This window comes from Anas platyrhynchos, chromosome 2, assembly GCF_047663525.1.
Source record: "Anas platyrhynchos isolate ZD024472 breed Pekin duck chromosome 2, IASCAAS_PekinDuck_T2T, whole genome shotgun sequence".
NCBI classification, from domain to species: Eukaryota; Metazoa; Chordata; class Aves; order Anseriformes; family Anatidae; genus Anas; species Anas platyrhynchos.
In genome coordinates, this window is record NC_092588.1 from 123,280,425 (window position 1) to 123,307,309 (window position 26,885).

The following is a 26,885-nucleotide window of genomic DNA, read 5'->3' on the forward strand; positions in this document are numbered from 1 at the left end:
TATATTTTTTGCCTTTAAAATATAACACTTAACTGAACGGACTAGAAAAAATAAATAAAATCATTGCTATTCAAATGTCTGCATTCAAGGGATCAGAAAATTGCTATGATTATATCGATTTTTGGAAAGCATAGAATTGATGGGATTGATATTTTTGATTCTTTGCTTGCTTGAAGCTTTACACAGAGGTGGTTCAGAGTAATGATAGTAAATACATGTGCACAGAGGTTTGGTAGTATGGGCACCTGAGCACCACTGAAACTGCTGGCATTAATAAAACTACTCCAAGTTTTCCAAGTATTTTCCAGCCATGTCAGGATGATAGTTGGAGACTGATTTTCATTTGGCGGTTTGCCATATGGACAGTGACAGACACCAGAACTCCTTAACACATTTAATGGGATTTTCCTTCCATTTACACTATCATAAATTACAAAGCATATTTCACTTCACAAAATAAAACCATTTCCAGATCATTTTTATGACAGTATTAAGTAGTACATAACCTACAACAAATAGTCCTGTACAAGTCAGGAGGATCTATAGAAGTATTGGGAACTCAGACTATTTAGCTTTTGCTCTGCAATCTGGGTTAATCTATCTAGCCCTTAGTTATTTCTCTAGAAGACAACAAATTTACAGTAATACCCTCCACTTCCGTTCATTATCATAGTTACACATATTTTTCAATTTGAATAGAAACATGTGCTCCCTGAAATAATTCAGGAAACTGAGTTACCAAGCATATGATACAAATGATCAAGATGAGGAATTATTATAGTTCTTTTGCATTGAAAATTGAGTGTGGTAGTAAAGTATGCTGATTTTCTATGCTTGCAGAAACATCTCATGCTGAGAAACAGTTTTAACATTAAGAATAAGTTGCAGTTAGACTATGAACTCTGTAGGTCAATGTTTGTGAGGGGAGAAAAATATTAAAATTTGGTAATAATTAAATTTACCAACTTCCACATTTCCTACATATTCTTGTTTTTTTTTTGTCTTTTTTGCCTTTTTTTTTTTTTAACAAACCATCAGGAAACACATTCAAGAGAAATACCTACATTTTCAGCAGATTTACTGTACGTTTATAAATACAGAAACATGACAAAACATAGCTTGATTTTTACAGAAAGAAAAACAAATCCTTCATATTTAACCCAAAAAGTGCTAACTTTTCAACAAGGCCAGAAAATATCCAGTGTCCCAGCATCACTTAACTTACATATTAATGTGATCAAAAAAAAAAATAAATCTGGCATGTGAAACTGATATTACCACCAGGACTTTCAAAAATTCTCAATACCATATTTTATATGGGAGTAGAAAAAAAAAAAAGAGAAAATACTATGTTTCAGGAAATATGAAATGGTTAGAAGTGTACTATACAATCTTAGAATGCTAGTGCCTAAATGCAAAGAAACCTAAGGAAAGTTGGAATACACACAAGATTCTCCTTTAAAACATTTGCCATGAAAGAGGTATGTCAGGATAATACTGCATTAGTGGTAATGGTTTTCAATATATCATAGCAAAAATGCAGGAAAGAATTACATGGAAAATAATCAATGCACCGCATTGATTTATAGTTTGCTAAAATAAAATGTCATTCTTTCAGCTAGGTAAAGTAAAAATATCTTTATAATATAGGTTCTGTTTCACAATTGACATATACAATTATGTCTTATGGAGAGGGAAATGTATAGCTGTATACAAGCAACACTGATTAAGTACCTTTTTGCTTCTCTAGCCATATTAAAATATGTTTTGTGTTTCTTAATAAGTTAACAATAAAATTGTTTGCAACTTCTCAAAACAAATATACATCTGAGGCAAGGCAAAAGATACAAGGTGAGAGGATTTTTTCTGACCTTCTTTTTTCCCTTCTACAAAGAGGCATATGTCTATGAGACATAGGCTTTCCCTAAACATTTTGGCATCCATCTGCAACTTTGCAGAAATTGAAGTGCAGCCAAGGAACTCTTCCTTCATTTTTTAAAAAATTAAAGAAATGTTGTTTTCCCTTCAAACTAATTATTTTTAAACAAATGGCTTTGAAGATGCACCTATGTTTGTCTAAAAGAGAACATCCTCATTTTCTATTAGAATTTGCACAATTAGCTTCTGGTACCGCATGTCATTCAGAGTAGCCAGGGTACTGTCCTCTGGAGGTCTCATTAAAGTAGGCCCAAACACTATTCCCAGGTTTTCAGCATTCATAAAATTCTCCTTTTCATGCAAAGTAACCCTAAAATAGAAGAAAATAAATAAAAAGGTAAGTAGTTCACTTCCCAGAAGAAAAGTACATATTGTATCTTAACCTGCAGTCCTGATTCACGTTAAGCATTGCCAGATACGGACAATTTTTGGTAACAATTTTTACTTTCACTCAGTGTAGCATCTATTTCCACAGTAACTATTTCCATTGCAAGTACAATGCAATTATGGTGGAGCTGTGTATTCCAGTGCCTTTAAACACCCCTCCTGTAACTCTGGAGTGATTATTCTACATGGCTACCCATTAAGGTATAATAAATTAGTGGCAATTTCTTTTTTGAAAAACAGAATCCTGGTTGAAATTATGATGTATGGGCAAGTCCCCTACTCTACAGTAATTAAATTTTTCTGTCATGTTGTGCTTGGTGTGCGTCACGCCAGGCATGGATGCTGACCATGAACCCAGAATTTCTTTTGATGACCAATGGCCTCACAGACATGCTTCCAGCCTTCAGCAGCCAACCTGATCACATATTTTTGGCTTGCTGGCTATCTCAGACCAACCAACAGATGAGTTATTCTGTTTATTCTTTATATTTAGGAGTTGGCTGAAACCTGGAGCAGTCCAGAAAGGCGGCTTGCTCTGTGTGTTTTGTTCTGTTCAGGCAGGCTCCATGCAGCTAGAAGCTGGATGGCTACAAATGCCATCCGTCTTTCACAGAGACCACAGGCACCTCTAGGAAGGAGCCCAGGCTGTTTTGTTCCCTGACATGGTTCAGGGATGTAAATTCTAGAGAAGATAGGCTCCATGTGGCTAGAGAAAACACTGACAGCAGAGAAGTTGGCCCTTAGGCCTACTGGAAAATACAAAGTCTGCTTCCACTGGTACAACTGGACCACATCAGTGTTGTCCCAGCAACCCTTTGGAATTTGAGTTTAGTCTTGACAGGGCTCTTGCACTGCTGTTTAGAGACAGCCAAGGTCTCTCATGGACCAGACACTTGATGTTACTAAGTAGAGCCTGTGTGAAGTTGGACAACTCTTCCACACATAAATCCTCTGCAAGGGTGGAGCAGAGGAAAGAGTGGAGCAGATTTTCTGCCAAGGAAAATCACCTTTTCTTTTTTCTTTCAGGTCAGGAATCCATTAGTGCCCCTACTCAGAGCTGTGTCACCACCTTGTATCAGATCTAACACAGATACATTAGCTGTTGCTTTGCAAGGAGGAAAGGCAAATCAAGGCTGCCTAGCTCTAGCTGCTATTGTGCAAGTCTATATGCCCAGCACTGGTTTCCATCTGTGCCTGTACACAGCAGGGGTGTTGAACAGCTATGCAATGACACATACATCTTACTATACATCTTACTAGCACCTCTGTGCAGGTGTATGGGGCTTGTTGACAGCATAGCCTGGGGTGAGCACAGGAGGTTCAGCTTGACTGAAACTCCAGCATGGTTGGAGTTTCACCACAGGGGGGACTGCTCATTCTACTCTATTTCCTCCAATTCAGAGTAAAATGTTATCAGAAAGAAAATTCCTATTTGATTGAAGAAAACAATTAATTAATTGACTGACAAGCCCATTCTTCATTGCTGACATTATCCTCTACAGGATTTTCTTGACTATGCTAGGGTATTCTTTCAAGGGAGGAGAGAGAAAGGCAATAAACAGATACTAGAAAGGTAGTTCTACTATTTTCAAAAGCAACACAAAACATACTGAACTTTGGCTGAGCTCAATTTTGTGTCCCTTTCATTTGATAAAGGAATATGAAGTGCTTCTAACAACTCAATGCTTTTTCTTTTCCGTTAACAATGAGTGCTGGTATAGAGGCTATGGCCCTGCAGTCTTTACATAAAAGACTCCTTGACATCAGCACATGTTTTCTTCATGCAGGAAGGACTCTATGCAGCTGGAGTTGGGATGCTATGTCTAACCTACAGAACAGCATAACCTGAACCTAGAGGAACCTTCCCTCTTTCTCTTTGAGATCTCACTGTCAAATTGTCCATACGAACTGGCGCATGCTTGATTGCAGTGCAGATGCTGAAAGCTACAATTTGGAAAAGGAGAGCAAATGTATTGCCTGGCATGCAAGTATTTCAGAGAATGGGATCAATCAGCTGTTTGATTTTTTTTTTTTTTAGTCTCATCAGTAGCTCAGTTCATGAAAAAGAATGAAGGCAAGTAAATTGTCTTTTTGGCTATTAAAAATCTGCTGCCAGGACATGAAAGCACTGCTCTTGTATGTAGGTCCCTGGCTTGTCTGCACCCTCCACAGGCTTTCTTAAAAGCTAATGTGGGTTGTCTTGAATCGTCCAGGCAGATGTGCTGACAAGGTTGGGTGTTTACACATCTCATTTCTGCAAAGTCCAAAGGAGCTCCCACATGCCCAGGTAATGTCTCATCAAAAGGAAGAATTACTCAGTGTAATGACCTGAGACAATTCAAAACGAAGAAAAGTCTCTGCATAATGAGAACTGAATTAAGCATGAAATGCACATCACACGAGCCCTCTGATGCAATCTTTTTGTGAGTTGAGGTATCTTCGTTTTCATGTTGGCATTAATACTGCAGAATAGTGCAGATAAAAAATAGAAAATTCTTAAAAGGTGAGTAGCTGAATTCCTCCCTTATCCCCTTTTTTTTGTTTCCAAATAAACCATAAACTTTAACAGAAAAGGGGTATCTCAGGCAATATATTCTTAAATGAAGGCATCTTTTGAGATGACACTGTCAGTCTTTACTCAGCTTCAGTTTTTAAAAAACTTACAAACAAGGCTTTCTGTGGCATGTGATATGGAGTTAGCATGTATTTGAAAAAAAATTTTGCTTTAAATTAATGAGTGAGACATCCTATGCCTCTTCAGAGCACTTCCTAATTTTCCTAGTTATCTAGATAAAAAAAAAACAACTGGGAGTACATCCTCAAGTTACAAAATGAAATTTAGGTACTTTTGAAAATTTTGCATTCCTTCTGAGTAAAGAAGTTTTGGAAAATGAATGAGCCAGTGTGTGTTTAAAACCAGAAGAGACATGAAATAACTGGAAAGTGCCTGTATTGCTTTTACTTGTAGTATAAAAATAGGCCCTTCCTGATTCTTGGTTTCATGATGATGTGAGCAAACAACTACTAAGAGACAGCTCCTTCCTTTTAGGGTTATAGTGCAGGAAGACAAAGCAGGAGGTAAGGGGAGGCAGAAGCAATGACTTGCCACAGAACATCTAACACATCTCTAAAGTACCTACCATTCCAGTATTTTTTCAGGTATTATCTGCCTCAGAGAAATGTGACAAATCTTAATTAACTCTTCAAAGGCTTGCAATAATCTGCCAGCAAAAGAATCTATGCTATATATGTGCATAGTTTATAGTCATTTATACAAATATAGCTTGTCTGTTTATTTGTAATGTTGCTGTTTTAGTGGTAGTGCCTTAATGGAAGCTTTATTAGGGTTTTCTGTAACATAGCTCTTTTAAAGCAGAAAATTGTTATGCTTTTCAAGAATTATCCTACGTGCCAATTAACTTACTTTTTGAGATGAATCATTAGGTATCTAAGTGTCTCATAGTGAGCAGCAGGAAGTAACATCAACACTTCATGTATTGCTTCTAGTCGTTCATCAGGATTGGAGATTTCTGTAAAAACACCAAACAGGATTAATGTTAATAGAGCCTTTCGTTTGTAAACAGCAGTAATTCAGGAAGATGTTATTATTATGGAGTCCTTTACAAGCCATTGACTGTGCTTGAAGGGATAAACACTAAACTCCTAAGCAGGAAGCTTATCAGCAACTTCTGCAACCTCAAAAGAATGGCTGTACAAAGAAATCAGCAAAAAAGACCACCCAGTAGTCATCTCCATGGTCTGCAGCTCTAGCTACAGGTCTGTATAGGTACAGTACCTGAGCTGTATTAAGTACCTCTTCATACACTGCCTGAACTGACTTTTTAATAAAATCTCATGAACGATTACTTCTGTTAGCTGGCCAAACAAGATGGGACCATGGATAAAGCATATGCTTTAGAGACTGTTCTTGTTCACACTGGACTATGCTAAATTTTAGGTAGACAGACTAACGTGACATGGAATTACATAAACAAAGTGAGATTGCTGAACATATTTAAGTATGTAGGTATCAGTGATGTGAGAGTATTCAGTGCTTACTCAAGACTTTTTGGCAATCTCTTTAAAAATATGAATGAGATTTACATGTGTTTTACATGAAAAATACAGATTCCTAAGGTGTGATCTGAGTCAGAATTACATGTCTCCCAAGACTTTTCATAAAAATGACACCAGGAGCTTGAAATTTTAGAAAAGTAAGAATCTTTATGTCCTGCTTTTAAGGGATTTTTGTATTTTGTGATTTTGTATTTGTGATTTTGCTTCCTCTGAGCATGTTTTTTGTAAGACAAGTGGCAAGCAAGATTAAGTTTTCTGACTAAGGAGAAAGCTAAGAGTGCAATAGAGAGGTGCCTGTGGCTGCCAGGGCAGCGCAAGGCTGGTGGAGCTAGAAGGGGGGGGAACCCAGCATGGTGATGCAGACGTCCTGCTTATTGGTATACTGTGTGCCATTTCAAAATCATGAAGGATATTTTTTAAAAAAGAAAGTGTGCTACTTTTTAGTTACCTCAGATCTTTACTTTTTTCACTAACCAGTCAGTATTTTTATACTCTTAGGTTTATTTTTTTTTACCTGCATGAAGTTCCTTCTCCATTAACAATCAGGCAAAAGTTTCATGTAAAAGAAGCACGTGTCTGAGAAGTAACAAACAGAACAATGCCCTTCTTTCCAATTTGTTGTCTGTCTTTTCCTTCAATGTGAACAGCGTTATGGATAGGAAATGTGATTAAAGAACAGTACCAATTACTATGCAATACTTACTTGCTGCCTCTATGAATTTAGAATAGGTGTCATAGGTGATCACGGGAATCGGTAAGTCTCTGAAATATAGCTTCAGCGCTCCAGTAATAATGTTTATGTCTGGATAAATACTGGCAGAAATATCAGCCTTGTCACCATCTAGAAGAGGAAGAAGAAATCTTTTTGAAAACAGTCTAATTCTGACTGAAGCAATGCAAGGTTTCTAATTCAGATTTACCATGTCCAACCTGACAAGAAAAAAAACAACCTGAAAGCATTTGGAAGGCTTAAATGAGAATATATAGAATCATAGAATCATAGAATATCCTGAGTTGGAAGGGACCCTTAAGGATCATCAAGTCCAACTCTTGACACCGCACAGGTCTACCCAAGTTCAGACCATGTGACTAAGTGCACAGTCCAATCTCTTCTTAAATTCAGTCAGGCTCGGTGCAGTGACCACTTCCCTGGGGAGCCTGTTCCAGTGTGCAACCACTCTCTCTGTGAAGAACCCTTTCCTGATGTCCAGCCTAAACTTCCCCTGCCTCAGCTTAACTCCATTCCCGCGGGTCCTGTCGCTGGTGTTAATGGAGAAAAGGTCTCCTGCCTCTCGACACCCCCTTACGAGGAAGTTGTAGACTGCGTATATTGCTTATATTGCTACCAACTTCACAGTGGATGAATGAGAAATGGTGGTTTCCATATCGTTTACTAAATAATTTATTTGCTGACATCTTTTGGTGAGGCTGGTGGTTGCAATGACAGTATCTGCAGTGTAGCATCTCACATATGATGTTTAATGTTGGATAAAAAAGGCATGTTAATAATACATTTGTTGAATTTGGCCAATTTGTTAAATGTTGAAATTAAGCTATAATAGCTTGTCTTGCTGTTGCATTTTGTATCCACAGAACAATGCACAGGAGTATAAATCCCTATTTTTATTTGCATTTGGGGAAACAGAGGCACAGAGAAATAATATAAATTTCCCATGTCCCCAGGAGACTAGTAGCAAAAATCAGAGCAAACATCCAAATCTTTTCAGTCTTGCACCAATCTATCTATGCTGATTACCTAGTCAGAAAGCCTTCTTATTTTCTGGATGCCTTCTAATGTCTTTGTACTTGAATTATTTATTTGTAGCAAAGATTTGAATTTAAATAGACATGCTATGGCATTTAGCTACACGATTTATTCTCAAACGTGGATTGCAGTTTGTTAAATGAATATGGATAGTTGTAACGGATGAACAACTAAATAGATGAATTATGCAACTTTAATGACGTACTTCCCCCCCCCTTCCCCCCCCCCCCAATACATTGTAACAGCTATCCAAAACTCCATTATGGACCTCTTTTAATCACAAGTTTAAGATTTCCGATTGCTGCTGGTCAGCAAAATGAGCAACGACTGAAAATGAGCCATGACTGAAATTACAAGAACTACCAGCATGAGTGAATCAATATTATTTTCAAGTTCAAATGACTATGTCTGTTCTGTACTATCTAGTACCTTAACACCCATGTGCTTCCCCACTCAGAAATTTGGGTGTCCTTCCCTTCCTGGAGGACGTGTGTCCATTCTCTTCTCTGGGCCTCTCCCTTGGTGGTCTTAAGCAGAAAGACAGGATAGGGCGGTGGTCAAGCAGGGACTGATGCTGTCTGTATTTAATCCCTAATTTCAGCTCAGGCTACTTTGAGATCAATTAAACCTTTTAGCCTTTCAAGTGAGGATAACAGCACTTCCCTCACAGGAGGCAGAGAAGATAAAGCCAGTAAAAACTTGGGACCACTGGGGCCATGCAAGGTTAGGCTTGCTTGAGCAGTGGAAGTGAGTTCGCTTGTGTCTGCCAGGAGGTGCAAGAACAAGCTCGGACTGTTTACCACCGAGGCGCTGACACACTGAAAATCCATTGCCTTGCATGTCTCACAGTAGCTGGTGCTTGTAGACATACCCTGATGTAGACAGATGAGGGGTTGTGCTTGATACACTGCTTCTAAGATGGTGATAAAGGCTTTCACAGCAGAATAAAACAGTTTATATTGATTGTAGACATTTTATACAAACTTATGGCATTAATCTTGAAGGAATATGTCCTGTCCAATGTATGCACATAATTCTCATTAAGACTAATAGCCCTACATGTTCTCATCAAGAGGAGATTATATGCTTAAGTGTTTAAAACAAGCAGCCTTTCTTGATGCGGCTGAGCAGTCTGAATACATCCATCAGCATTTAATTTAATACAGCATCAATAACCCCTAGGAGAATGTTTACACTGCCCCAATCTTTTGTTTAATCCACACGCTTCAGGCCCGGTAGCATTAGTCCTATAAAGCTTTGTGTGGAGAGTCCTTTTTAACTGATGGACACCAAGCACTCAAAATGCTCCACTGAAAACAGATACTTTCAAGGAGATAGCAGCTGCATCTGGACAGATATAGCAAAGCAGAGGGTTGCATCTATTATCCAGGTCGCCGGTAGACTAAATGAAAGTGTTATTTATTTAGTACTTTTGAAAAGCAGCCCAGCATGCTTCCTTAAAGGGGCACTTCAGCTAGAGGTACTTCAAACCACAACGTACTTCAAGCACACCTCTTATTTACCTGTTGCTCCAGGAAAAATGCGTTAATTCCTGAGTCAAAGATTTTTCTCTTCACTTCAAAGACAAACGTACATCCATTGGAAACGCACTGAAGATTTTTTTTTTGAGATTTTTGCTAAGCATAACAATATGTCTGTTACAATAAACCTACACTTCTGCAGTGGGTATTTAGGGGAAGATGTATTTTCCTTTCCTTTAATAGATTTTGGATTGTCTTTCTTTTTCATTTTCAGCCACTGAAGGCCCGTTGGCAGGCTTATTTCTTATATTCACCAATTTCCTGGATTTGTATTTTTATTTAAACATACTTAAAATTCAAAGCACTACAAAAAGAAAATTCATCCATTTCAGGTAAAGCCATAACACCTATTTTAAAGGAGTTCATCTACACCAACACATTGTATGAACTACATCTATTTTATATGCATTATATGCACCTTCTGCATTACCACAGTTGTCTTTTTAACTCTTCAATACAGTAAATTTCCTCAGATTGTATTTAGCACTTTCAGCATCATTGCAAAGACACTGCACATGATTGAATATATTAATACTATTTTTTTTTTTTAATTAAATATAGGATTACAAACATCCAGTTCATTTAAGCTTAATATACCTAATCATACCCAAAACCCATCATCCCCCTTTCCTTGTTACTTTGACTCTCAACATATTCTGCAGCATGGTGTTGAAGTCTGAACATTTCAAGACTTTTTTTTTTCTGTTCTTCTAAGGTTTCAGTTGACTTTGGATGCACAGAAATACATCATTAGTTTATTAAAGAAGGAAATGGAGTGAGTATTACATTCTCAAAGTCTCATCTATGTCCTCTGAATACTGAATTACATTTCTAATTAAGTTCCTTTTTTTTTTGTATTTGGAATTTGACAGGTTTTCAGACATACTAGCAAAGGAGTGTGAATATGAGTTAGGATCCCTTTGAGTACTCATGTAATATTTAACAGCATAATATTTTTAGCAAGTGTATTGTACCAGCCAGTCATACAAACAAGTGGAAGGACAGAATGCATTTATGACAATGGCAGCTCTGTGGGTAAAGCACACAATGAGTGTTTTATTGCTGTCAGAGCGCCACAGCTCAACAATGCTCACAGAGAGCAACTGTTGTTGTACAGCACCAACATTCACAAGAATAAATCCACATTATTCCCCTCCCTCATTCTCATTATGAAAATCACTGAAATGGAACATTGTCGGTGCCTTGGAGAGCCCAACTCTCCCTTACAGCAGGGGTATTTACACCACTTTGGCTCTGCAAGGCAGCCTTTGCTTAGACAAGATAAGGACCAACTTTTCCCAGTTTTAAAAATAACTCTCACAGCTTTACAGCCAAAAATAATATTCCATGGAATGCCATTCTCTTCCTGAGACATTAACTTTCAAGCCTGACTTTGCTCTTCTGTTCTCACTGTAATTCTTTGGAAGCAACAAGCCAGTGTTTCTTTGACAAGGCTGGAACAATCAGTCATGGGGAGGACTGACTTATGTCCATTGTGCCCCCTCAGCTGCAAATGAAATCAACAGGAGAGGTGCCCTATGGCCGAGTCAGCCCTGTGTGCCCAGTCCATACATCATCCTGTCTTCCCTACCCCATGGCTTGATGAACAAAAGTTGTGAAAACAGAGAGCTACATGGCATTATTTGAACTATGCATTCCATGTATTCAAATAGCAAGATTTCATTTTTTTCTTTCAAAACCACTTATTAAGAGCTGTATTTCCAGAGACGCAAAACCATACTAGAGCATTCAAGTTGGGTGCCCAGGGAATGTCTCAGATACGAAGGAGAGGGGGAGGTCAGTGATCACAGTGTGCCACTCTGCGAAAGCAGGTGCCATGCAGTGCCTTCCTTCCCATAAATTGCTCAACTTCCATTTTCAAGCTAGCTAAGGTGTTTAGCCCTACTTTTATTAGAAGTTTCTTTCAGAGCCTTGCTTTCGGATGGTTAGAAAGTGGCCTCTAAATTGTCAAGCTAAATTTATTCATGGCCAGTGTATAGCCCCTAGTATCGTGCCTGGATTATCAGTTACATTAAACTGCTTTCTTCTTTGGTTCATACCTCTGCTCTCAACGTCTGCTTTGACAACTAGCTATTCCACGCTCTTTTAAAACACATTTACTTTCTGCTATGCAATAAGCTCCAGGACAGGATGTCTGACATAGTGACATAGCCACAGGTACAGCTGCTCCTTTTGCAACACTTATCTATTAAGCAGAACTGATCAGGAATTTTCCATTTCCCATTTCAGACAAAAAAAATCCTTTTTTTTTTTTTTTTTTTTTTTTTTTTTGCTACATGGGTGTTTATTTCTTGTAGTGAATGTGGAAACAACAGTTTTGTAAAACTCCCACAAATTTCACTTTCTGGATAGAAAATGAATTTTGAACAAAAACCTCCCAGGCACTCCTAGATGTGGGACTATCACAGCCTGCACCTGGCTCTCAGCTCCCTTCCCTCCCAGTTCTGACACCTGCACAAGAGATTTGGGATATTCCATGCCCCTTGGATACTGCATTTCTCGCTGCTCTGGCTCTTAGGGTGACACAGGGGAAGAGGTGCAGAAGAAAGGCTAGGGTCTCAGTCTCTCTAAACCTAGATCTGACAGGGAAAACAGCCCTAAGCTGTCAGGTTGCAAATCTTTTGCCAATTTAACCTTCTGTCAGCTGACAACACCTTCTAGCTGTGCAGCCCACAAGTCAGTTAAAAAATCTATTTTTGTTTTCTTTTAATCCCTTTCTGAAAACAAACAAACAAAAAACAACCCCCAAAATCATCAATAAAAATCCTTCTGCTTTCCATCTAATTTCAAAGAGAAAACATTATCAGAAGTGGAAGGGGAAGTTTTCAGCGTCTGGTCTCAGCAACACTGTAGTCATGCATTATCATAGCAAGCATTTGTGCACTGTTCCACTGCTTTTAGCATTATTCATGGCAACACGACAATTCTCTCCTTTCTTATCCCTCTTCCTTTGTGAGATTGTTAAAAGATAATGAAGACATAGTTTTTTATTAATTTATGGCCAGTAGTTTTCTCCACAGCTTGTGTATGCAAACTCAGTTCTTGCTTTCTCTGCTTCCATGTTTATCCATACTTTTTTCCTTTGGAAATCTGATACTGCCAGTGACTTTATTCTTCCTGTTTATAGATGCTGCCTTTTCCAGTAAATCACACTTTCTTCCTTGCTGCGGGTCGAAATCAAGTGCGGATTGCCACCAGATTATGACAGGAACATCAGCAACAATAACAGGATACTCCGTAAAACTGAGCTGACTCCCATGGTTAGAGCATTTACAAAGGAACTACATCAGCTGCAGTATACAAGTCATCCTCAGACAAATTTCTGTCTGCTTTCTTTAAACTCTTCCCTCCTCAACCTGTACTTCTCTGCTGGGTTTTGTTCAGGTTGGTACATGTAGAAGAGAATTAACACACAGAACAAAAGAGTTTCCAGGCTAGAACTACTTGGAGGGGCAGTGTGGGACCTAAGGGGTCTGTGACCTTCTCAGTAAAGCTGATTAATGCAGCACATCTGCAATGTTATCTTCATATGACAGCAGTCATGGCACTTTACATCTCTTTCACCCAAATCATGTCTGACCATGTATATTTTCACAACTGCAGCATCCAACACATTTTTGTATCACTTTCTTAAAGGATGTTTGGGAATCGCATGACAACAGTCACTGGAAATTCCCACTTACATAGCTGGACTTTTTGCCAGTGAAGTCTGCATGACAAACTGTCCCCAGACAAAGAAGTATTCAGGCACAGTAACTGTGGTTTGCGCCAGGCCCTGAGGTCACCCAGAGACCTTGTTGACCTTGACCAGTCTCACCTGGAGCCTTCTCCTACATCTCCTGCCTTTCTCAGGCCCTGCCTGAGCAACAACATTCCTGTCTCCAGCTGCATCATGGCCTGTGCCTGGCCATGCACCCTGATGAATCCTGGACTGACTTCCTGGCCTGTGTCTGGACCTCCCATGCCACCAGGCATGTGCCCAGTGAGGTGGACCTGGGGCGAAGCCTCTCACGGGCTGTGCAGGCACAGAAATGGCAATCACATGCGCAGTGGTTGGGGTGCTTTCTGCAAGGCTGCATGCGGAATGAGTGCTCAGTTGCAGTTCCTGGTTCTTAAACCCATAAATGTTATCATGTTATAAAGCACCGAGTATGCTAAAGATAGGATCAAGAACTTTCCCCGGCACTACCTAGGCTCATGCTTGAACTTGGAGCCCAGGCTGTTCTGCTGGGTTGAGCAATCACCCAATCCCCTGAGCACTTAGCCTTCTGCCTCCCATTACTTACTGACTATTCAGTTATTCTTTCCAACTATGAAATGTAATTTCTTCTTATGAAAAGTACAACAGATTAATATAAGAAATCAGAAAAGACAGGCTGCTTTCCGTACTTCTGCTTTTATAAGTCTCATTACCATGATACCCATATAAGTACAAAAGAACTGAAGAGTCCTAGATTTGAAAGTTTAGATAAAAATTGTACAGAATTTTAAAATGTACCTCGATCAAAGGCCATTTTCACATCTTCAATGTGCTCAGTGAAGCCTGAGACTCTATAGAGGCCCTCAGATTTCAATCCTGAAACAAGAAGTTCTTGGTTAACTTTGCTTCAATAACTAACAGGTTAAAAAGCAACAGGCTCATAAGCAACAAAGCAAGAACAATGATATGTTGGATAAATGCAGCAAACTATTGTTATAACATGAAACTCTGAAGCATTTAAGGAATATTCAAGGTAATTTTAAATTGTTTTTACAGGATTAAAGATGAGTTTATATTTTCTGATTTTGTTGCACTCAGAAAATAACAGTAGATACACAGTAGATAATATTGGAAGAAAATATTGCCATTTGTTAATGGTGAAGTATGTGCTATTATAATGATTTACATATTTTATGTGGGTGATGTTCCTGGATTTGTCTCTAATTAATAAAGCCTTAGAGGTTGTCTTTGCTATTACTGGTTGCTTAATGATAAATAACAATGTAAATAAGAGACTGCCTTTCCCTATGAGCACATTTGTTCCCGATGTTGCTGTCAGCCTTTACTTAGCTATACATGTAGCTCATACAGGTGATGGATGCTGTTCTCCATGTTGGTACATCCCTTCTGCGGTTCTTTCAGCGCAAGAGACCTGCTTTATGCTCTCCCACCCTTACTCTAAGCCAACATAAAACAAAGAGCAGCCCAGCAGAGCAGGCACAGCTAACCACACAGAGTTACACTGATGTTATTTATTTTAATCCCAGAGCTTCTTCTTGTGACTGTGCAAAGTGCTAACCTACCTACGAGACCCGGTGTGCATTGTCTACTTAAGAATAAAATCAGTGTCTTAGTAGAAAAATTAAGTCCTACAGCAATTAGAGAGAGAAATTTAAATATGTTGAAAAAACAGAGAGTGGGCAGCAGATTTTCTCTTAATCAATAAATGTACAAGTAAGTGATTATATCTCAAATGCAATGTAGCTGACTGCTGTATCATCTCAGTAAAGCTCTTCTGTCTTAGTCCAAGCTATTCTTTGTGTTTGTCCCTGCAATGATGATATAATCCTGGTAGAGCTTTACAGAGCAGTGCAGGGGATTTACTTGTAAATCTTTGATTCATTTCAGGAGATGATGCGTGGCTTTGAAATCCCTTTGGCTACTATCAATGTGTTGCCATGCAGATTACTGCGATGCCATGAACTCAACATTATGAGATTTCTGTGCTAAACCTATGACTAACAAGGAAATTTGGCTTATTGGTCAGCACAATGCACACATTTGTTATCCAAAGCAAAAATATGTGATCATTACTGTCTGGCAGATGTGTTGGAGTAGAGATGGTACTTCTTCAATCTGGCATACCTCTCCATGTAGCAAAAGCCTGTCACAAACTGGAGTTCTGGCTGTGGCAGGCTATCTGAGCTGCGGCATCCCTCAGTCAGTAGGTGAGTGTCATACAAACGTTCCTACCCTGGGCAGTTTGCAAAACACCACAAAACGCCACAGTCTGTGACCTTGTTTGTCTGAGTCATTTCCAGCTACTTATGTGCTCTTGCCCACAATGTCCTCAAAGGTTATTAATAATGGGCCTGATTTAAACTGATTACTCTGAAATTAGAAGTGTCTGTAGGTATGTTAAAAGAAAATAATGAAAAAAGACACTTAAACATGAACTTAAAGTTCATTTTAAAGTTCACCCCTTTCAAAAGTGTAACATAATACCTGTTTTGACATGTTTTCAGAAAGCATTTCAGTAAATTGCATTATGAAATGTCATGATTTAATTTTACTAGCCGATGCAAAGCAATGTTATCACCTATGCTAAAAAAATCCTTCTCTCATCCTGTCCACAGTGTACACAAACATAATATTCTGTTCTATCTCAACATGTAATTCAAGTCATCTTCATTTTATCCTGCCTCCTACATCCTGAAGCATACAAACCTCTTGCTTCAATCTCTCGGATGCATGAATCCACCACCATTGGCCTCTGGGTATTATGGGCTTTCACCAGCGTGGTCAGATCACAGCAGTAGACTCGCTTTATCCTCTTGAGGTCGGGCTGGCAGTCGTTGGGCACATACTTGGAGCACTGCTTATGGACGTTCAGCCCACAGTCTGGAAACAAAGTTGGCCAGGATCATTACTTAATGATAATGCTGGGACATTTTGTCTATCAATTATGTTTCTTAGCACAAGTGAGGGGCATAACTTTCCCATCAGCTGGCAATAGAAAATATCAGATGTTTCCATGCCACCCTCTGCTGACTTTGCTGGCCTCTTGATGTACAACAGTGACAGGACTTGGTGCTGCAGAATTACCAAAGACAAGAAGGCTGAGTACAGAAATACCCTGTAAAAATCTTTTGGTGGGCAAACTGAACTCCAGCAGGGTTGCTAAATAAAGCCGTAAAAGCTCCGAGTGTTCCTCACACCCTGACCTGTTAGGGACAGCCCCTGCCAAGTCTGGGTCAGGTCGCTGCTGGACACTCGGCTCTAGGTGTTGCAGTTGAAAGTGTGGGACTTTAACTTCTTTGTGTTTCAGTTGTGCCTTTTATAAAATTAGCACATTAATGACAGTATCCTGCTGGCCAGCTTGTGGCTTAGCTACAGACTTAAGGCACAGCACTAAAACTCTGCAGCTCTGTGGGTGAGTGTGCCTCACCTCCTATTCTGAATCCCTGCAGCTCTGCATTTTGGCTCGTTCTGCCCATCAGTTACAGCCAAACCACCATAGTCTTGTCACTTTGCTGGTGACTAAAGTGACCCCTCTGTTTAGTCTGTGCAACAGTTTGAGCATATAAAATGCTGTGAAAGGCATGGTGTAAACGAGAGTGATTCATATTGTTCTTGGTGTCTTATTCCAGAGTCAACAACTGGTTGCACTGGCGGGTTTCCATTAACTTAAGCATCTCTGCTTGATTTCCACAAATTGAATTTTCCAAATAGGTACAAATGTTCAGCCAAATGAATTTATAAGACTCAATAAAGCAAACACCACCACCATGAGTTACATTACCTCACAGAAATGTGGTTCCTGTTTCAATGCTTTTGTAGTCATGCCTATCACCGAGTACCTTTTGGACTAACTCAAAATGCCTGGTATCATCACTAGCGAGTTGATTACTGGTTTTTCTTGTTGATTTACTGCCCAAGCTATTCAAAATGTAAACGTGTTCCTACTACTTGCAACACATTTTAGTATTATTCTCAATAAATTATTAATCAGTCAAAATCAGATCATCACTGTAAACATACCTACACGTTTAATGTAACTGAATTTTTGTGTCTTTCTTCATACAGTTGTTACTGCTTATAATACATTATTGTGCAAAATCCAAACAAATGTGAGCAGCTGCACTCAGGACCCTCCTTGTACTGTTCTCAGTGCTGTTCTCCAGGCATGTCAAGTTAAGTCCAAACACATCTGTCTACTTAGAGTTAAATGCTGATAATTTAATGAGGGAGAGTATTATGTTTCATACTGGATAAATAACCCTTTTCATAAGTTTAATATTTTATGCATGTGAACAAACGGCTCTATGTGTTAGTGATGGTCAGTTTTTGGACACTTGTGTTTATGATCAAACAGCATGAAAAGCAAACTGCTATTCATTTTCCTTCCTTTTTAAATGCCCATTCATATTCTTTCTGTTACTATCATTCATCTACAGGCAGAAAAGATATAGCAGGCACTGAAGATGCACTTATTAAAACTTAGCATTTCTGAAAGGTATTTTGACCCTTCAAGCCACTTTGTAAATTTTGTGTAACAACCACTTCCTCCAGCCTTGAAAGGCAAAGGTCAAGGCAAGTGTGTTTGGTGCCAGTTTGAGTTCAGGAACACCCAGGGGTCAGGGCAGGGAGAGGTAAGGCAGAAACATATTATCGAATTGTTTGGGTTGGAAGGGACCTTAAAGATCACATTCACTTGAGATGTGGAAGGAATTGAAGGTTTGTAGAAAGAAACCCCATTTGCTATACACCAAATATAATTTAACTTGCTGAATTCAAAAGATCATGATGCAATGATTATTGCATTTTTGCGATATGATTATTTTTCATAAGAGAACAGATTTAAAATAATTTAGATGCTATTAAAATGCTAATGCAGTTATAGAGGCTTCAAAAAACAAATCCTCCTAGGAAAATGAAGGTCATGTTTTTTGCTTTCCCTTGAGGTGGGCTTTTTAAAGCTTGCAGCAACACACGGTATTTTTATAGGAAACAGGTGACAGTCTTTTTGCAGACAAGGGCACTTTTTGACAATTGATGGCAAAAAAAAGATAAGCTATGAAGTCTGGGTCCTGGCTGGCTCTGCCACTTCCAGTGCTTGTTTCTTAAGACATAAAAACATTCAGGTGAAAACTTAATGACACCATAAAGAACAATTCTTAATGTATGCACCAATGCACATGAATTACCAAGGCACTACTGAATGGATGTCAACTTCAGCAAAGAAGGGCTGATGGATTCGTTTCCAAACCAGCCAATGTGGTAAATCACACAGGGCAAAACTTCTAAATGCGGTGTTTCAAAAGCTAGGGTTAATCTTCCAAAGCACATGTAGGCTTTCTTCCAAGTACATTTCACGTATCTGTGTAAAATCAGGCTGCCTGGTATACTAAGTGGGAGAGCTGTTGTCCCATTTCTGATAGTTCGGAAGGTGAGATGCTCTTTACCCACCCTATCAAAGACACACCTTTTCTAACAAAAGATCTGGACTGTAGATGCTAAATACATATTATTTCTGTTTAAAACCTGGTGCCTGTACTAGTCTGTGCTTTGTGGGACAAAGAATATGACAGGCAATGACACTGCTGTAATTGGCAACACAGGACTTCTTGGCACGTTTTGCAAAGTGACCCCTACTCCTCGCTCTTGCAGGGCATGCAGTCTGGGGTGGGGTGGGATGGATGCCTGAGCACTTCATGAAAAAGATCGAAAGTGTTTGTGGGCTACCTGAACACCTCACTCCCTGAGCGATGAGACCCCACATGAAGTTGGCACAGTATTCACACCAGTGCGGACCTCGAAACGTGTGGACCTGCAATACAAACAGAGGGGGGGAAAAAGAAATGGGGTCATTGGGAGGCAGATGGTCTGACAGATGGAACAACTAAACTGGATAAACAACAGAAGACTCAGTAGGAGTAAATCGTTAGCACACAGTGCCCACATCTTTCCCTAGTCTAGATGAAATAAACCATGGGAACAGAAATTTGCTTTGATCTCAAAGTTTATCTTTCAATAGGCTTAACATAACAGAGAACCGGGCTGCGTGCGACATTAAAAACAAATAATTTTTGCTAGCTGACATTTTAGTTCTAGTAGAGGGAAAGAAACCAGGTTCACTAGTCAGAGGAGAAAAAAAGTAAAACTAATAATGAACTGTATAGTCAATGCTTCTATTTGACTAGGTCAAACCAAACAGGCACTTTTCTGAGATTCAAACATTCTTCAAGACATTATTTGAAAGAAAGGGAAATGAAGTGACAGAAAATCCCTATAAATGTGCCCAATTTTGATTTCCCACAAAGCCGTGTACCCATAGATCTAGTGCAAAACCGATGCACTCAATTATTAAGCACACTGATGATGACGTTACCTGTGCATCCGTGTGCAACAACACTGATCACAACTCAAGGTGACTGTTACAAACTTGCATTGGAGATGATAAGGAATGACTTGTGCACTCATTCCAGGTGGTAGTTCAGGAAAGATCTGACTTTGCCCATCTGAGTCCATTGGTAATAAAAGCAAACTATACCCTTCCCAGCTGTAGTATGTAAATTGGACTCACATAGGCAAAAGATGTCACAGAGCCCTTTCTTGGTACATTAAATGTCATTTTGCTGCAGTCTGCACATCAGTAAATAAGAAGAAATAAAGTGACCTAGATACTGAGAGAACACACTGGCTCCTAAGCCATGTTTTACACACAACTGCTGCTTCCTCAACTGCATTTGCAAAGGCTACAATGGAAAAGCTTTTTGTTTAAGATGTGTGCTCTGGTAAAGTAAGCATTTCACTTTCATTGAAAAGAAGAATAAATAGTGAGGCCTATGCCTGTGTGAATGGACATGGTACGAGCCAGTTCTGGCCAGAGACTTAATTGAGGTTAGCGAAACATAAATCATGCACGCTCAGGCTGCTGATGCTTCCTTTTCCTTCTGACGTGTTGGTGTTTACCGATGGGGCAGATTGCTGACAGGCCGCTTCCGCCCTTTGGGATGGGGAAAGTTGCTCTTGACTTTACTTCGTAGAGTAAGAAATGGCTGTTGTCCTTTTCAAATAAACTCTGTAAACTTTTAAGGCAAGCGTTTAGCTCGCTAATGTTTTAGCCCCATTTGGCTGCAGGATCACATGTAAACAAGTCTGTACTCTTGAGAGGGAAGATTAAGTACTGTGATTTTAGCATGGACCCCTCTTTCTCATTTAGTGATAAAAAATGTGACATTTTTACTTTAAAGAGCCACAAATTACTTCTGACCAATTACCCACAGTCAATTCTTCCTCCCTTTTGATAGGTCTGAAGGGTCTCAGCTAGAAAATCTGACTGGGTCAAATTTTCTAAAATATTGTTTCACCTCTCAGTAAAATGTTTATCTCTGGGAAACAATGCCTTGCAATAGAGTTTAAGATTTATCATATATACACATACACTTCTTGCTCGTTTAATATTTTATTTTATTTTAAATGGGGAGTACCATAAAATTTCAGGCAAGGCAGCACTTAACACCAGCTGATGCCCTGAGTTTCAGGTGTATGTTTTGTGTGACCTTCAGTTTATACAAAACTACAGACGAGATGAATTATGCCTCCATCTTTACCATTTTTAGACTGATAACCACATAATTAGTAGGTCTGCACCTGCATTTAATTGTGGGTGAGAATCGTCTGCTATGGGAAGTCAGCTATCTGCCTCTTCTGCTTTGTGGTGGTTTACAAAGGCTAACCTTGCGAGAAGTGGCTGTAAAAGCTCACTCACTATTTTAAAAACTGCACCATTTCCATTCTGCATGAAGTACATCTCAGTTGCTAGGATATTTGGGGCCTACTTGCTCACTTTACATAAAGCTTATTTCAGCTGATCTCGCTGTAGCGTATTTAGAAAAATGGTAGCTGATTATTCCTTGATCTCTCCTGTCATTAATGGGAAATAGTCCTCAGTGCTCACTCAGAAGCACCTCTCACTCCATCTGAGAAGTGCTGACCATGCACCCGGCCCTTGTTTTCTTCAGCTTGGTGGTCCTCAAAGGGCTAGCTCTAATTTATGCATTCACTTTAATTTTTCACGGCTCTGCATTTTTGCTCAAATGTAAAGTTCCCAACTGAAATACCCTGAGAATAAACTAGGCTTGCTTTTTTCTGGTCAGGCCGAAACAGGGAAATACTTGCTTCCTCCAACTGCAGAAAGGAGACCTTGAGAAGTTTCTAGATGAAGGTGCAAAAATCTCCTAAGATACAAGGAACTTTTTGAAGTCTTTTATTGTCTTGTCATTAATTTTTACCAAAATAGTGAAGGAAGTCTGCCCTTCCGAACACAACACTTGAACTCAGCTCAAAGCATACAGCACTTTCAAGTGGTAAATGGGAATTTTGCCTGTAAGACTGATCTCATCTCTGTTTTAAACAACGGGAAGTAACAGCAGGTCTCAGAGTTTTCAGATGGGTTTTTAGGTTTTGCTCCATCCTTTGTAATTGTATCATTACAAATCTACTGGGCTTAGATTTTTGAAAAAACGATCAAGATTTATTTATTGTCCCCATCCCGTTCTGCCCAGAGTTCTCTGTGTATATATGACATAGCTTTGGGCTCATTTTGCTATAGTCTACAAACAATTCCAACTGATAACAATAATTTACAGGGAAGTATTTATTCATATAAGCCAAATGTGGGACATTTCAGACTATACACCATACTTGTATTGTTCCATCTTTTCATTTATTTTCTTTCCACATTGACTAACTCCTTCTAACTTCTTCACTCTGTTTCATTATCACCTCAATGCCATTCAACAAAAAGGTGTTTCTTACATTCACCCTCTTTTGTCTGCTGGCCACCCTTGGGTTGTCACCCAGTATTCCCCTGTGTGTCTGTTACTATTGCCTTCCTCTGCTCCCACTTTCATCCTTCAGTCCTCTGGTGTCCCTGTTTCCAAATGGAAGAGCTCCCCCCATGGGCACAATCTATGTCAGTAAGTCTGAGTGTGTCTGGAGTTTTACATGAGCTGTCTTCACAGAGGGAGAAACTAAGACCAAAGTGAAGGAGTTCCAGTGCAGTGACAAGACAAAATGATCCCTTTAGAAATATTAGAGAAACAAACTAAAAATCGCCTTGGATTGAAATGCATGTTTTAATAGGAATTATATGGTGCTGCTTCTGAGATCACTGTTGTTTAGTTGACTGTGCTTGATGACTTTTCTATTTGCGGCCAAAGAAAATGAGAGATTTCCTCAGACTTTCACCTGAGTACATGTGGATTTGCATTTTCCTACGGACTCCTGCTGATCCAGGGCTGCTTGCAGGGAAGACAAGCTGGCTCCACTGTTATTTTTGTTCAAATACACACACAATCTTCATGATGCCTGTAAAAATGCCTCCCACAAACGATTTTGTGTCCCAGAAGCAGTGTTTGTCTGCAGTGATTAATGCAAGGGGAAATTTATCCCAGAGCCTCCTTTCTCCCAGCAGAGCTTCTGACTTGCAAGTAATCAGCTGCCTTTACTCTCCAGTAGCAAATCCTGTTGTGGGGATTGCCCAAGCTATGGTGGCAAACAGGAGCAATACTTGGGTAAAAGCATATTATTCGGTTATATTTGTTCACTTAAAGCAGCACGAAGGCCCTGTCACGAACTCCTAACCTAGAACAAAACAGGTCGAGCATCTCCACACTCCATACTGCTGCCTTTGGGCACGAGTCTGACACTGTCATGAACTGGTGGGTAAAGCACAAGCCAAAGTCTGCTGGATCCAAATCCTGCTGAAATGCAAGATGACTTTGCGATTCAGCTAGGCTGAAACCCACGTAGTTACAGAAATACCTCTGTGTTTTTCTGAACAGGGCTTCAGAGATTTATTCTCCTTCCTGAATTACGGTATGTCTACATTGGCTTATGCAAAGTTGTCCCGCCAGACAGACGCCAGCTCCAAATCTAAACCCATGTGACTGTGTTGTGTGCTCAGGATGAACCTAGGTTAACAAATCAGACTCAATCTTAAATCTTTTTTTGTGTGTTTGTTTGCCCTGTAATTTGGAAGAGAGTCTGAATAAGGACGCAGGGATGCTTTGGCATAACTTGGTGCCCTCACTCTCCAGACTCCAGTGGTCTTTTTTTTTGATTTCTATATTGATTTGGAAAGGCTGGAGGGAGATCCTAGTTGATCTTTTAAGAACTTTGGTGTCAGATCAACAAAAGTCTCATCAGTTTCACTACAATTGTGCCCATCTTTAAGATTTTTCAGGAAGAGAACTAAAAAGCTTCTGTTTGTTCATGAAGAACAGCCTATGACAAGATTCTGATGAACACTGTGACATGTCACCTTTGTCCCTATGAACTGAATGATACAATGCATGTCAGTATTCACCTAAAAACCCAGAAGACAACTCTTTGAATGTCTGAAAAATAGCATTCTCCTACTGAAAAATCCCAGACTGTCATAGCTGAATGCTGTCAGAAGCCATTGAGAATTTTGCTCCAAAACCCATAAAGCCATTCTTTCTCTTTTAAATAATTTCTTAACATATTTCATAATTAATATCAGACTGTACTAAAGATAGACTTGAATTTAGCTGTTTTTTAAATCCAAATATTCTACTCTAAGCATTCTACCCACTTTTGTTGAGCAGCTAGACATGTTTTAATATGCTCCTTTAGAAAACTAACTACATTTTCATAGTGAAGATATTTGTTCATTAAGTAAATGTTACACTTTTGACTAACCTTTCCTTATGGACAACATAGTTTTTTAATATTTCTTTCTTAAGTATTTTATTTCCTTTACTAGAATAAAACAATTTTCTGCTGTCAAGCTTTTAAATAGATGCATATTTTAATCATGTGATTTTCCAGTTAAAACTATGACTCTTTTGAAACAGAAAGGAACAGAGGCTGTACAACAGCTAGATTGTGCAAACGCAAAGTTAACTGGGCACATTTCCAATTATAAATCAAAGCCAAAACAAGGGGAATTTTGAAGAGGAAAGAATGCATGGGTCAAAGTGGAAAAAAGTCTCAGTCATGAGAAAATATTTTCTTGTTAAACTAAAATAGTTTTGATATTAAAATGATAATGAGGGCAAAACCCAGAAAGAATGAAAGATGTTTTAATCAAGCAAGAAAACACAGCATACTTCCCCTATATCCTTCAGTGCTGATCAGTGAGATAAATATTGATTGTTCTGCACACAGGGTCAAGGAGGAGGAATGAGAAGAGGGATGCTATTATTTGCTTTGCTCACTAATATTAAATTATTGATCTACCAACTGCAGCAGAAGCATTGTAGAGGAGAGCAATGTCTTCATGGAAGAATATATAGAAAAAACAGAAGTAAAGCTTTTTTTACTAAACCACAAAATCAGTGAAATCATTTTCATCAGTGCTTCTCTTTTTTTTCACATGCCAGAGATGAGTATCAGAAAATTCTCAGCTAATGAGCTGAAATACTCTGACAGTGACCCAGATCAGCATCTTCAAGGAGTATTAAGCAAACTGAGTTTTCAAAGCTGAGATGCTTTCCTTCCTTGTCATGTTACCACCTCTTATTCCCTCTGTATCCACCCTGACAACCATCAAATCACAAATTGACAAGATTAGGTACGGTAACTGGCTGGCAAACTCTGGAACGAGCACTGTCCTTTTGGCAACACATTTCAGCCCAAGGTGCCTGAAAGGTCCATTTCCAAAGCTGAGTCACTTCCCTTATCCAGCATGCCAGACACAGCACTTGGAAAAAAAAACTAAAAATCTGATTTTGCATGCATAAGACAGCAATAAAATAATCCATTTAAACATCCCTGGGCTTGTCCAACTATTTGCTTTAGTTTGACAAGCAAGTATAAGCTTAGGTCCTATGGCTCGGGGGGGCTCTTAAGAGCATTTCCATAGCATATGGTGCTGGAACAAAAGCTAGGAGACAAAACTACCACTGCACTCTGCCGTATTGTTGGTGAGCACCGGAGCGCTCTCAACTTCTTGAAAGCAGAAAGGGTACAAAATGTTTGCTGTGGCTATGCTGGTGCTAGTGGCTTCTGATAACAGCTGGATTTTGAAAAGGGGCCTTTTTATCAAGTAAAAATGGATACACTTTAAGGTACAGACAATTACTCTAGAGTACCTTGTTTTTTTCTGAACAACAACAAAAAAGAACTGAATCTAGGCAAAAAGAACTAAAATACCAATTAAGTAGTCTAGCAAGTAGCAAAAACATTATTTGGATAAAGTATTTATGTGGAGACATATTAGTAATGCAGTCAGTGGAACTTAAAGTAGAAACAATTTTTTTTCAACAGTTATTCTCAGAGCTAGTACGAATGGGTGCCTGCAAATCCACAGTCGCAGCAAAAAATAAAACACAAGACATCGAAACAGAACTTTTCAGCCGAAAATAATAGGAAGTCACGCTTACCTTAAAATTGTGTGCTTTTTCATAGTTGAAATGGTTGTCATTTTGAGTTAAGGCTGCTCTCCTGACCAAGGAGGTGATCTGCGAATAGGCAAAGAGTTTCAGAGGTTGCCACAGAAGTGCCCCCTTGACTCCCACCTTCACCCCCAGGGCCACAGCCAGGAGCTCTTGGCGTTTCCTTCCTCGCTTCGACTTGTGAACAACGGCGCAGCTTTTCTCATTTTCCAGCCACAGATCCTCCGAGAACATCGTGCTCGGGTCCCAGATCTTTTCCCTGTCTTCCCCGGTGCCTGGCAGGCTCGCTGCTGTCAGTACAGCACAGTTTGTCCAACTGCTTCTGATGTTAGACAGCAGATTTGAAGCAGCTGCAGCCCATTCTGCCGAGACCTCTGGCATGTGACTCGAATGGGCCGGCTTGTGGGACGGAAGGAGCTTCTGCATCTGAATAAGTAACGGCCTGTGCCGTGCTATTTCTGAAGGCAGATGTGCGTCTGAAACAATAGCTCAAATTCATGCACCGAGCCCCCCCTTCCCTCCCTCCCTCCCTCCCTCCTTCCTCAGGCTGTGGGATCCAGAGAGGTGCTGCCGAAATGCCGGCCGGGGGCACGGCTTTATGGCTTCACGCCCAAACGCCTTCCAAGGGGAAGATCGCTGCTGCTCTGCAGCCTGTTGGAAATGAACAAACAAACAAAAAAGCCCCGGAGAAGCCCACACAACTGAATCCGATGCTGCATCCAATTACACTCGGAGATTTATAAGCCAGCAGCCTGCATGCCAGCAGATTAAGCCCTTAAAACCATGATGATTGTTTAATCTTACGGGGCTAAAAATCTCTCCTTTCTTTCATATCCTCTACAAGGGGGAAATCCAGCAGCACTCCAAGCACTTTGATGTCATGTTTTAAATCAGAATATTTTGTGAGAGCGTGCTTAGTAGTATGGAGCGATCTCACTGTCAGAGAAAGTTGGAAATTCAGCTGGGGGGGGATACAGGCTAGGAAGCCCTGAAACCTCATGCGGTGTTTAAAGTGTGGACAGGCAAAT

The 26,885-nt window shown here is 39.6% G+C and overlaps 1 protein-coding gene across 1 annotated transcript in view; it reads right to left on the minus strand.

Annotated features, from left to right (window-relative positions):
* Positions 1–379: 379 nt before the first annotated feature.
* The window catches only part of CHN2 (chimerin 2), a 164,139-nt gene continuing 137,633 nt past the window's right edge, over positions 380–26,885 (minus strand). Inside the window, exons 7-13 of the mRNA XM_038173738.2 lie at positions 25,846–25,923; positions 19,175–19,259; positions 16,157–16,330; positions 14,228–14,305; positions 7,106–7,243; positions 5,750–5,855; positions 380–2,248 (exon numbers count right to left, since the gene is read on the minus strand). Of these exons, the coding sequence (XP_038029666.1) occupies positions 2,077–2,248; positions 5,750–5,855; positions 7,106–7,243; positions 14,228–14,305; positions 16,157–16,330; positions 19,175–19,259; positions 25,846–25,923 (831 nt within the window). The 3' untranslated portion in view covers positions 380–2,076. The remainder of the gene's footprint in view (positions 2,249–5,749; positions 5,856–7,105; positions 7,244–14,227; positions 14,306–16,156; positions 16,331–19,174; positions 19,260–25,845; positions 25,924–26,885) is intronic.